The sequence below is a fragment of the Bubalus kerabau genome, chromosome 1, assembly GCF_029407905.1.
Source record: "Bubalus kerabau isolate K-KA32 ecotype Philippines breed swamp buffalo chromosome 1, PCC_UOA_SB_1v2, whole genome shotgun sequence".
In the NCBI taxonomy this organism is placed as follows: Eukaryota; Metazoa; Chordata; class Mammalia; order Artiodactyla; family Bovidae; genus Bubalus; species Bubalus kerabau.
This window is the reverse complement of record NC_073624.1, coordinates 198,792,430-198,804,703: the sequence shown is the minus strand read 5'-3', so window position 1 is coordinate 198,804,703 and position 12,274 is coordinate 198,792,430. Positions and strand designations below refer to the sequence as shown.

Below are 12,274 nucleotides of genomic sequence, written 5' to 3'. Positions count from 1 at the left end.
AGCCAGGTAGTAATGTTGGGAAAATAGTAGGCTCTCAGTTTGAATCCCAGGTGTACTATTTGCTACTTCAGTGATGTGAGAGAAGTATTTAATGTCTTAATGTCTTCATCAGTAAAACGAGGATAATACTTTATGTCTCAAAAATGAGATAACATATATAAAGCAGCCAATGCAGAACCAAACATGTGATAGAAACTTAAATATTGTATGCCTTCCCCCATGTTAGTACTGTCCACATTTTCCTGAAACACAGAAATTGGTCCCTATTAAGCCGTTACTCAATTCTTTTCGTAGATTATTATTTAGTTTGTGGTTATTGCCATACAGGCTTGCCAGGTCATCTAAAATCTTTAAGAATTATCGGCCTGTTTCATGGAAATAGGTCTCTTAATTTGAACCAGATGAAAAAAATAGATGAAGGAAACAAAGGGATTCATATATGAAAGATTGTCACTTAAAAAGTTTTTTTGTCATATCCTCTTGGTATTCTGTATAGCAGTTCTTATTTTTCAAGGAACTTTTCTGTTTTCTTGTATTATCCTCACAGTCAGAAACAGGGTACTAAGCAAGAAGAGAAAATTTTTTAAGTTTTCTGAGACCTTAAGTGTGGCTGTTTAAGTAATGTCTTTTTCTTTTTTTTTAAACGTTACTGGAAGTAGTTTCTTATCAGAAAACCAGTGGGGACCTCTATTGTAAGAAAATATAGTGAATGGCTTTTTAGAACATTTCATGGTTTATGGAGTGTTTTCTTGACCGTGTCATTTTTACCTCTCTAGTTTTTGTTAACTTTATTTATAAAATTAGAGAGTGGAGTCTATGATATCTAAAGTCCTTTCACTTCTAAAATTCTGTGGTGCTATTTTATTTTTGTGGTTGATCATTACATAATTGTAGCATTTTCATTGAAATCTCTCCACATTCACTATGCAAAGATAATTGCATCTGTGACTCAGAATAGTAAGGGTTTTAAGAATTTCCTTTTATACATTTGTTTTCTATATTATAAGGATGCGATGTTTAACATTTTGGGTTTTTCTTCTTCCATGCATGCCACATGCATTAAATAAATGGCAGTCGACAGACCACAGGGCAGCTTGGGACTCCCAGCAGGCAAATCCCCATCATTTGAGAGCTCACCTTGCAGCAGACAGACATGGTGGCTCGGTACAGGTATTTTCTGATTTTTGCATGAGTGATTATTTCCCAGATTTATACAACTAACCCTTTTTGGAACTCATGGCATGATTTCTTATCCTAATGAAAGACTTGTTGCTGAACTCTCCATAATTCTATTCCTTTGAATTTAACCAAAAAAGAAAAATTAACATGGTCTAGCAAGACCACCTAAGGGATACTAAGATTTTGCCTTTGTTCATTTTTGCAAGCACATGCAACATTATTTAAGTAAGTTGTACTCAGATTAGAAAAATAAAATGTATTACTTGAACTGTCTGTTAAACTTGATTGTCCAGTAATAAGCTCAGTCTTTTTTAATGCTTTAAGTAATAGAACATTTTTATACCTTATCCTTTCATTACTTTGCTTCCTTTAAGCTTAGTTAAGCAGTTATCTTAACATTTTCATTCTCAGTCCTTAGAATGTATTTTCTGATTAACTGGTCAAATAAATATGACCCCAGTTTTACAATGACATATTTTGTTTTATTTGGATAAAGTATAACATGGAGAAAATAATTTCAAGGACAGATATTTATAAAACATTTCCCTCTATTTTCTGGGTATTTAGAAAAATTTAAAGTTGTCCCTTATTTTTTTGATGTATTCCTTTTCCCCCCTTTTCTATACATTTACAGATAGCTGCTATATTCTTCCCTTAAATGCCCCCCTAAATTTTAATCTTTTATATATATATTATAAAAATAGGAAAAGATTACCGAGTCTCTTATTTCTTTGAAAAATGTCAGTTTAGATAATCTGAATGCTGGCTTAAAGTAATTGAGATGAGCAATGTTCCCTCAGTCCATTTCAGTCTAAAACCTATTTTTAAATTTTTTTCTCCACATACTTCAACTTGAACAATATTCTGTTATATTTTACCAAATTTATATTTTTTCTTCATATATATTAATCTGAATCTATGCTTGGATTTTATTCTGTCTTGATTTGAACTCTTAAAAAGCCAATTCTTAATTAAATCTTATGAGTTATCATGTTTTTCCCACCGTTAGATTTTAGAGTTTAAATTGTGAAACCAACTTTTATAGAATTTTGTAGTCTGTGGAACTTTCAGTCATGTATTAACAGAAGAATTTGAGTAGTGCTGTCAAATTTTGGAGTGAGGGATTCAGAGGCAAGGGAGCCTGAGAGGTAAAACTTTTTTGTGATCTAAATTCATATCATTGGAAAAGTTAATTGAGGAAATTATGTTTAATTTGCATAAGCACAAGCTGAATTGTGTATGTATCTGTATACATTTACGTGTTTCTAAGTGTTGTGTGTTTTTATAACAAGTGTCTTGCTCAGGGTTCAGGGAAATCTATAACAATTAAGATTTGTACCAATGCCACAAATTTATCGATAGTTTTTTTTTTTTTTTTCCACTTTGTGGAATTCCTAAAGATGGCTCATGGAATTTCTTTGGACTGTCAAAGGGTGAATGAGTTTCATTGTTGGCTAATCATTCCAGTATTTTATTCTATTTTTTCACATATTGTCAAAGATATATTTTAAATCTGCTTATTTCTCATTTCTTTAAAACTTTTCTGCCTTATAAAGATTGCATCTGACTTCATTCTAATATTTAGTAAGTGATCACTTTACTATTCGGGTAAATACATAAGTGAGTAAAAATTTTTACACTATTTTTCAGTTACTTCCTGAATTAACTTGATGTGATGAACATTAAGGTAGTTTTACTGTCACGAAAAATTTGCTAGCAGCGTAGTAAGATCATGTGTGAATCTTGCTCCATCCAAAAATGTTGAATTTATGTATAATTTAAAATTTGATAAGTTATGACACTGGCATAATTGGACTAATGAAGTAGTAGTTTAAAAATTAATAATAAAGGAAGTAAAGGTATCTTAATCTGAGCTAATATGATTATTCCAATAATTGAATACTGTATTTTACTTTGAATGAGAGAAAGGAAAGCAGTGTGTTTTTTTCATTCTCATTATTTGATAAAGGGAAGATAGAAAGAGAAAGATCTTTTTACTAATACACAAGTATGAGAAGAATTTGCCTTGAGGTTCTTTGTTCCGTGGTTGTTGAACTACCTGTTGGACAAAGTTTCAGTCACTGGCTTTGCAAGGTGTGGGAGACCTGGGTTTGATCCCTGGGTTGGGAAGATCCCCTGGAGAAGGGAACAGCTACCCACTCCAGTATTCTGGCCTGGAGAATTCCATGGACTGTCCATGGGGTCGCAAAGAGTCAGACACGACTGAGTGACAAAGATCTTACATGGCAATTAAAAAGTTTTCCTCAATAAATACCAAGGGCGTATTATCAAATAGTTTTCAGGAAATACATTTACAAAATAGATAGATTGCTATCTGGTATACGAACACCTCTTGCCTTTTCGACCTACAGAAAAATCCTCACTCACTATCTCACATATGCCCCTTGGAGTCTGTATTTGAACTCCTTATCTTTTCAGAATTATTATATATATATATTATAGGTCAGGTATATAGGTTACCAAGTTGATTTAATGGTGGTTAGCCGCATAATTTCAAATTTCTTGCCTTAGATTATTCATCATAACATGGGGATATTAATGATAGCTGTATTCATGGTTTTGTGAGAACTTTTAAAAAAAGTAGTATAGAGTCTGGGACAAAGAAGTACTAAATAGTAGAATCGTCTATTGCTTTGGCAAATTAAGAAGCTTGACTAGTATTTTTATCCATCTCTGAAAAGTGAAGTATAGAGATGTAGCCAAAAGAATGCATTGTGAAATGGGATTTATCTAATTTTATTCTGTCTCTTCAGTTAATTTACTCATCAGAAGGATAATGCCATCTATTTGATAAACTTTTCCCACTTAAGAGATTAAGAATAATATTCAGATATCGTGAAGTCTGTATTTTCAATCTGTTCTTGGCTTGTATGTGATTTGGAAAATTTCCTAGGGGTACAAGTCTGTCCCCCCCTGCTCCTCTGAGAATCACTGGTAATAAATATGGTTGAGAAGCCTAGACCTACCACTTTCAGTTTCTTGGCTCTTCATTATTCAGCAAATATATATAAATGTTTACCACGTGTTTGGCACTGTGCTAGTAGGTTCTTTGAATAAAGGAAAGAATAACAGATATGGTGTCTGTCCCCATGGAGCTTTCAGTTAATGGAAAGAGCTAATAAGCAGGTGGTATGATAAGTGGAGAAAGTACAGGGTGCTATGAGAATATGTAGGAAAAGCATCTAACTTGGATTTAGCAAGTTAAAGTTTCCTGAAAAAAATATTATTTATACTCTTATTTTTTCACATGTTTTCAAAGTGAAGAATCAGTAGGACTTAGCATTTGAAGAAGGTAGAAGGAAGGGGTTAAGAGAGGAGTGTACCAGGCAGAGAAAAGTGTGTGTAAGATTGTGGAGGAGAGAGTGACAGATTGAGGAATTAAATGCAGTTCTGTCAAGCTATTGTGTATTGAGAAATGAGACTGACAGGCAGACAGGAGGGGAATTGTGAAGGACCTGAAAGTTTTGTTATTAAATTTGGGTTTTGGTCTAAGGGTATTGGGTAGGCATAAAGAGAATTAGAAGTAACTTGATTAGATTAGCATTTACAGAGATACTTTTGAGACCAAATGGAAGGGAGACAAGTCTAAGGCAGGGCCACAACTCTTAAAAGTCCACAGTTGAGGAGTGATGATGGGTAGTGGAGATGAAGAGAAACAAAAGGACTTGAAAGATAGAAGATACAATTTAATTGGGTATGAGGGTTGAGGGAAGGGGAGGGGTCAGTAACCCTTTTTGGTAGATTTCCACCTGGCAAATCAGAATTTCCAAAATGAGGTTTTAAAATGTACCACTGGCAGCAGATAGTATTAGTCTCTAATGCCACTGTGTTGAACTTTTCACTGTAACACAGTTCATGGAGCTCTATGCTAACTAAACATCTGATCTGTAAAAGCTGAGAGATCATGGCAAGCAGAGGGAAGAAGACAGCTGTTAAGGGCACTACTCAGAGAACTGTTTTACTTGGTGTGGCATACTTTCTGACTGTTGGAAAGGTCCTCTGCTCGTCCAGCCTTTCTTTTTTCATGTAAGGAACCATGTGACACTGGGGAGAAAGGGCAGAATTGCAAGTGGTGCAGATATTTTTTACAGCCAGGCACTGTTGATGAAATGAAACAATAATATTAATTGTTATAATAAGCAGTCTGATATTTTAGTTATTATCACTTCAGAAATGCAGATACAGGTGATGATAACAGAAAAAGAATCAGACAAACATATCTTGAAATGATAAAACATATGTGGTTAAAAGTCAGAGGAGTAATAGATGTCATATCTGAGTCAGTTCTCCTTTACGCTAATTGTTAATGCAGGCCTTTTCAAAACATTTCAGATAACCAAGTTTAGTTTTCTTTGTCAAATCTTTGAAAATACTGAGGTCCTAACAAGGAAAAAAAAATTGAGTAACTATAAGAGTCATCTCTCTTATTTTTTTGGGGGGTACTAAAGTCTGGAAAAGAGAGGTTTGTGGAATGAGAGAAGTTACATGCCTTTATTACATAAATAATTTCCAGTTCCTCTTTTTTTTTTTTTAATTTTAGTTTAGGAAATCCCTTGTTTAGTTACAATTGGAATAAATCAGCATTACACATTTGTTTTGATACTCTTTTTTTTCTTTTCTGGCAGTAAAGAAAGATTTTAATAGCTACTATATATAGTAGGGAAGAGAATATAGTGTAAACTGAGCTTGCTCTACCCAAAACAAGAGGCAGGAAACTTTTTGAATGGTTGGGATTTTGTTGACTAAAAAATATATTCACAATCTAAAAGTTGAGAGTTATGTTTTATTGAGTGGGAATTTTCAGGACGTCAAGCTTGGAGGCAGTATCTTAAGTAACTCTAAGAACTGCTCCGAGGAGGGGAGAGGGAGAGCTAGGATATGATATATAGGAGTTTTGCAGCAAAGGGCTGGTAGTCTGAACATTGAAAGTGAAGTCGCTCAGTCATGTCTGACTCTTTGCGACCCCATTGACTATAGCCTGCCAATCTCCTCTGTCCATGGAATTCTCCAGGCAAGAATACTGAAGTGGGTTGCCATTCCCTTCTCTAGGGGATCTTCCTGACCCAGGGATTGATCCCGGGTCTACTGCATTGCACGCAGATTCTTTATTGTCTGAGTCACCAGGAAATGAAAGAAAAACAGATATCTCATGTTAAGGAATTTAACACTTTTCCAGTATCATTTGCAGTAACATCTTGCAAGACTGGAATACTCAAAGAATAGAGTGCTGTTAAGTCTAAGTGAATATTAGATCACTCAGAGATTGAATAGAGAATCCATTTTGGTTTCTCTATGTTGAAAGTCACTGAGAAAATCACTGGGCCTTTGGGTCATCAGTTGGAATATTAATTATATTTCTATAGCTTTTAGAATATGTTGGAAAGCTGGTTTCATACAGTCATGTTGAACCTTTTAACTGTATCTCATTTACTAGTGTGCTTTCTTATAGATGCCTCTAGAAAAAGCTGAGTGTCTTAAGTAAAATATATGTTTTTTTAGTATTTCTAATATATTTTTTTGACTAGATGAAGATTTAGTTCATTAATATAGTGTGCCTCTACTGAGCATTTGATAACATGCTTACAAAACTTCAAATAGAAATTAGGAAGATAGTAGTATAACGAATTTGAATTCATTCTATTCAGAAAGTAAATTAATTGGCATTTTAACATCCTTCAGTACAAAGACATCTGAATAATGATAATGATTTCTTTGGAATTAGACGGGGCAGGCAGGTGTTAAATGAACCATTATTTTTCGCCCTCACTTAGCTACAGGCTTTTTGCCCACTGCCTCCCATTTAACTCGGATATTGTGAGAGTAAAACGGTAGCCTAGTTACCTTTTTTTTAAACCTCTTAAAATGAGAATTACACTAAGTTTCTTATCAAGTGGGAATAACAGTGAAAATTTCTTTAAGAACAAGAAGAGCAACGACAAAAATCCTATAAAATAGCTGAATTTTCTTTTGAAATGTCAAACCTCAAAGCATTTGTGATTTTTAGATTTGTTGTTGTTCAGTCGCTCTGTCATGTCTGACTCTTTGCAACCCCATGGACTGCAGCACGCCAGGCTCTATCCTCCACTATCTCCTGGAGTTTGCTCAAACTCCAATGTGCATTGAGTTGGTGATGCCATCCAACCATCTCATCCTCTGAAGAAACTAGCCTGATAAACACTAATATTGCAGAGATTCTTATGTTCTAGTTTGAATTATCATTCTAGAAATGTCACCTAAGTGGAATCATTCCTCAAAAGTTGGCTTACAAAAATAATTTTTGTTTGATCCATTGCCTTTGGTTTCCAAGAAGATATTGACACAGTTTTTAATATCATGTCTTTGTTTCTTCTTGTAAAATCTGTTTAGAAAAGACCACTCGTTTTCTTAAGTGGAAACACTTTTAATGCCTGATTCACTCTTAGGTCATTGCTGTTAAGTGGGTCAGCTTAACAGAACTCTGTTACCACATTGATTGTGTTCTGACCCTGGGCTATTGGCTTTTACTCAGAGGGTTAGGGAATCTGGGGAGCCCAGGAAAAATTACATTAAAATTTTTATAAAGTCAGATGTTAACTTCTTTTTTTTTTTTTTTTTTTAATTTTATTTTATTTTTAAACTTTACATAACTGTATTAGATTTGCCAAATATCAAAATGAATCCGCCACAGGTATACATGTGTTCCCCATCCTGAACCCTCCTCCCTCCTCCCTCCCCATTCCATCCCTCTGGGTCGTCCCAGTGCACCAGCCCCAAGCATCCAGTATCGTGCATCGAACCTGGACTGGCATCTCATTTCATACATGATATTTACATGTTTCAATGCCATTCTCCCAAATCTTCCCACCCTCTCCCTCTCCCACAGAGTCCATAAAACTGTTCTATACATCAGTGTCTCTTTTGCTGTCTCGTACACAGGGTTACTGTTACCATCTTTCTAAATTCCATATATATGCGTTAGTATACTGTATTGGTGTTTTTCTTTCTGGCTTACTTCATTCTGTATAATAGGCTCCAGTTTCATCCACCTCATTAGAACGGATTCAAATGTATTCTTTTTAATGGCTGAATAATACTCCATCTGGTTCTGATCAACCAAGTAGAATGAAATGTGAAGCATTTCACTAAAATAAAATTTATTGAAGTCTGATATAACTTTGTAATGAAATTATATGAAGTGAAGTAAATCAGATTATATAATTATCATGCATGTATAGGTACTGTTGCTGGAAATTTAAAGTACTGGAGTTTCAAATTTTCATTTATGCTGCTTAAGAAAGGGAAGACACATCAGAGGAACTGCCTATAAGTTGATGGGGTAAGGAGTGTCCTTCCAACTATGTAGGGCCATTGAACAAAAAGGGGCGGGGGAGAAACCTGTTGACTATCATGTTAAGGAAATAAAAACGGAAATAGTTCATTGAACTGTTAGTTATCTACTACATGCAAGGCACTCTGCTAGTTAAAAGTGATGGAGAATAGAAAACTATGGGATAAGAATTCTGCTTTTTAGCTTCTTTCCAGCTCAAGGTAGAGGCTCTGACATTTTAAAAATAAAGAAGCCAATTATATTCAGTAATTAGAACAAATAAGTATCTTTTCACATTTTCAGAAAGAGAGAAAATTGGCACAGTACCACAGAGCTCAAAGTATGACAGAAAGGAGGAAGCAGGTGCCCCAGAAGCTGAGAGGGTGACTTAGGAATATTCCTCCCATTGAATTGCCTCTAAAGAGGATCAAGGCAGCTTTGTGTTTTCAGCTGAAGGAACAAATGCAGTGCTCATTTCTTAAGTACTTGTTCCATATAGGCTATAGGAAATGGAAATTGTATAAATCATGACCTAGTCTAGATACATTGATTGATTTCTGGTTATCTTCCTTGAGTTGGGGGGAGAGGGCCTATTTCTCTATACTGACTATTAAGTCTACAAGGACAGAGATGTTTTTCTGTATTGTTGACTGTGGTATTCCAGGTTCCTAGAACAGTGCTTGGCGTGTTGTTGTCTTTTAGAACTTAAACTTTTTATGTATAATTTTATCTAATGTTTTTGGCTGTGCTGGGTTGGTACGCGGGCTTTTATCTAGTTGCGGTGTGCGGTGGCTACTCTCTGGTTGTGGTGCCAGGGAGGTGGCTTCTGTTGCTCAGTGTGGGCTCCAGGGTGCCTGAGCTTCAGTGGTTGCAGCACATGGGCTCAGTAGTCGCAGCTCCCAGGTCTAGAGCACAGACTGAATAGTTGTGGCGCATGGGATTAGTTGCTCAACAGCATGTGGGATTTTCCTGGGATCAAAGACTGGACCCATATCTCCTGCTTTGGCAGATGGATTCTTTACCACTGAGCCACCACAGAAGCCTGGAATTTAAGTTTTAGAAATACCGGCCTCTGTAAATGGAAGTGTTACGTCTACTAGTCACCTGTCAACTCTGATACTTAGACTTTTGTTACATCATAAAGAGATCATGTAGAGAAAGCATCAAAAATGATTTTGAGATTTTTGAGCCTGGAGGTCTGGGAAGTGGGTAGGGCTTTAGTAAAAGTAGGGACTATAGGAAACGTAACAGATTTAAGAAGGAATGTGATAAATTTGGTTTTAGAAATAACGAGGTGCCAAACTTGATCTAGCTAACTAACCATGTAGGTCAGCAGTTAGACTTGGGGAATCCTTTTTGTAAAGGTAATAGTTGAAGCCATTCTTTAGGTTAGACCAATGGTAATAATGATGGCCACCATTTGTTGAACTCTTACTATATGCCAGTCACTGTATTTTATATATTAATTTTATTTCCTATTCATATCAACCTTATTAAACAGATAACTTCTGTTTCCAATTTCATAGTTGAGAATACTGAGGTTTAGCAAGGTAAGGTGTCTTCCCAGAGTCACATAAGTGGTAAGTGGTAGAACTAGGTTTTGTATCTAAAGCTCTATCTCACTTCAAAGTCATTAGCTGGTGCCAAGTGATAGAGAGATGTACAGGCAAATGAAGACAGAGCAAAATACCTTTTAGGAACTATTGGTAACCTTCAAGAAAAACCTCAATTTGAGTTCTGATATAGGGTCTGAGTATAGATTGGGAGGAGTTAAGGAATAAATGGGAAATTTTATAAAAATATAAGTGGTAAATTAAGATGATTGTTTTTTAAGTTTAGAGGAAAACAAGAGATAGGACAGTAGAGAGACTTTGTTGGACCAAGAGAATTTGGGAGTGTTATGATTTTTATCTTGCTTCAAGCTTTCATATATGCATGCATATATTCATTTATTCCAACAAATATTTATTGAGTGCCTTTTCTGTGCCACATTGAGGTGAGGAGATCTCTCAGGAAATAACAGAAGGCTCTTGCTGTTATGGAGCTTAATTTTAATAGAATTTGGGGTGGGTATTAAGAAACTCATCAATCAGTCAATCAGAAAAACATCAATATCGATAAATGCTATACAAAGAATTACAAATGAAGTATAACATATAAGAGTATTTCTGCACAAAAGTTCTAGATTATATGTTGAAAAAAATCCTATTCTCTGAGAATCTGAAAGACAAGAAAATAGCCAGTAAGCAAGAAGAGAATTCCAGGGAGTAAGAAAAGATAATGCCAAGGCCTTAGGTGGAAATAAGCTTGATGTTGGACAGAGGCTAGTGAAGAAAGGGAAAGTGCTATGAGATCAAAGGGGTAGACAGGATTGAGATCTTGTGGGGCTTTGTAAATTGGAGTAAAGAATATAGATCTTTATTTCAAATGAAACCATAAAGTTGACATTATTAGAGTTTTAAGCAGAGAGTTATGTGTTACCTAATTTACATCTTAAAGGAACATCTTGGTGGTTGTGTGGACAATCCATTAATGGGAGGTAGATACAAATAAAAGCTGACCAGTTGATCGGTTTTTGCTCTACTTCATTCAAGAGATAATGGTGCTTTGGATCATTATCTCTTGGTTTTAGTAGTCTTAAGAGTGGGGAGGACCCAGTTAGGTTTGGGGTTTGTGTCAGGGAGGATTTAACATAATCTGCTCATGGTTTATGTCAAAGAGAGGAATCACAGTGATGCCTAGATTTAGGGCTTGAAAAACTGGGTGAATGAATGGACAAAAATGAGGGTGAGACCTGAGCATGATTACCGACTGAAACGGAGGATCTGTTGGAAGAACAATATTAAAGTTTCCAAAGCAAATAATTCATGATGTAGCAAAGTACCACAGGAGCTAGGTACCCAAAAGGGAACTGATTGCATTAGCCTTAAAAACCAGAGGACAGCAGACAGGACAGAAATTTCAAGATGACCAGGAAGTAAGTTGAAAAGCAAGTGTTGAATGACTTTATCTTTAATGTAGACCTGTTAGAATATTTAGTTATGAATAACTACATACTAATTGTTTTGTGGTCTTCATATTAACTTTCTAATTTAAATACTTTATGTTTATCATTATATAACTTATTACTTTTTGTGTGTGTGTGTGTATATATATATATATAAATATATATTTTTTCTTTTTTGCAGGTTGTAAGTTCTACAAATGGAGAATTAAACACAGATGACCCTACTGCAGGACGTTCAAATGCACCCATCACAGCCCCTACAGAAGTAGAGGTGATGGATGAAACCAAGTATGTATTGGTTTTGCTTGATTTAGTCACTTTTTTCCTTAAACTGTGCATGTTTGAGACTTACAGTCATGTGCAATTATTTAAGGAAATTTTTTTCAAGGAGTAGGTGCATGCAAAACAAATTGGTATATTTAATTGTTTTAACCACTAAGTTTTAAATAGTGCTATTTCAGTAAACGTTTTAATAATATAAAAATAGTTATTTAAGAACTGTGCTCAAATTCTTATTTAGAGTTAACAACATGTTTTTAGCTTATTAGTTTTAGGAATGTTGGTGCATGAAAATTACTGCTATACTTTAGAGGCATATTTTTTTCTGTAAACATAAAAATATTAATTTTGTGGTATGCTGCATGTATTAATACTAGTTTCAAATTAGTTGTTTTTTGTTAAAATTATAATAATTCTGCTTGGAAAAAAATTAAGCATGAAAACAATGTGATAATTTCAGTGTGGGCAGTTTCTGATGATAT

At 34.9% G+C, this 12,274-nt stretch overlaps 1 protein-coding gene across 13 annotated transcripts in view; it reads left to right on the top strand.

Annotated features, from left to right (window-relative positions):
* The window catches only part of CSNK1G3 (casein kinase 1 gamma 3), a 410,789-nt gene that overhangs the window by 383,971 nt on the left and 14,544 nt on the right, over window positions 1–12,274 (top strand). For 8 of the 13 annotated variants that reach the window (XM_055549423.1, XM_055549458.1, XM_055549441.1 and 5 more), the window contains 2 exons: window positions 1,075–1,170; window positions 11,695–11,801. In XM_055549423.1, the coding sequence (XP_055405398.1) occupies window positions 1,075–1,170; window positions 11,695–11,801 (203 nt within the window). The remainder of the gene's footprint in view (window positions 1–1,074; window positions 1,171–11,694; window positions 11,802–12,274) is intronic. The other 5 variants (XM_055549493.1, XM_055549479.1, XM_055549488.1 and 2 more) reach the window with 2 other exon arrangements.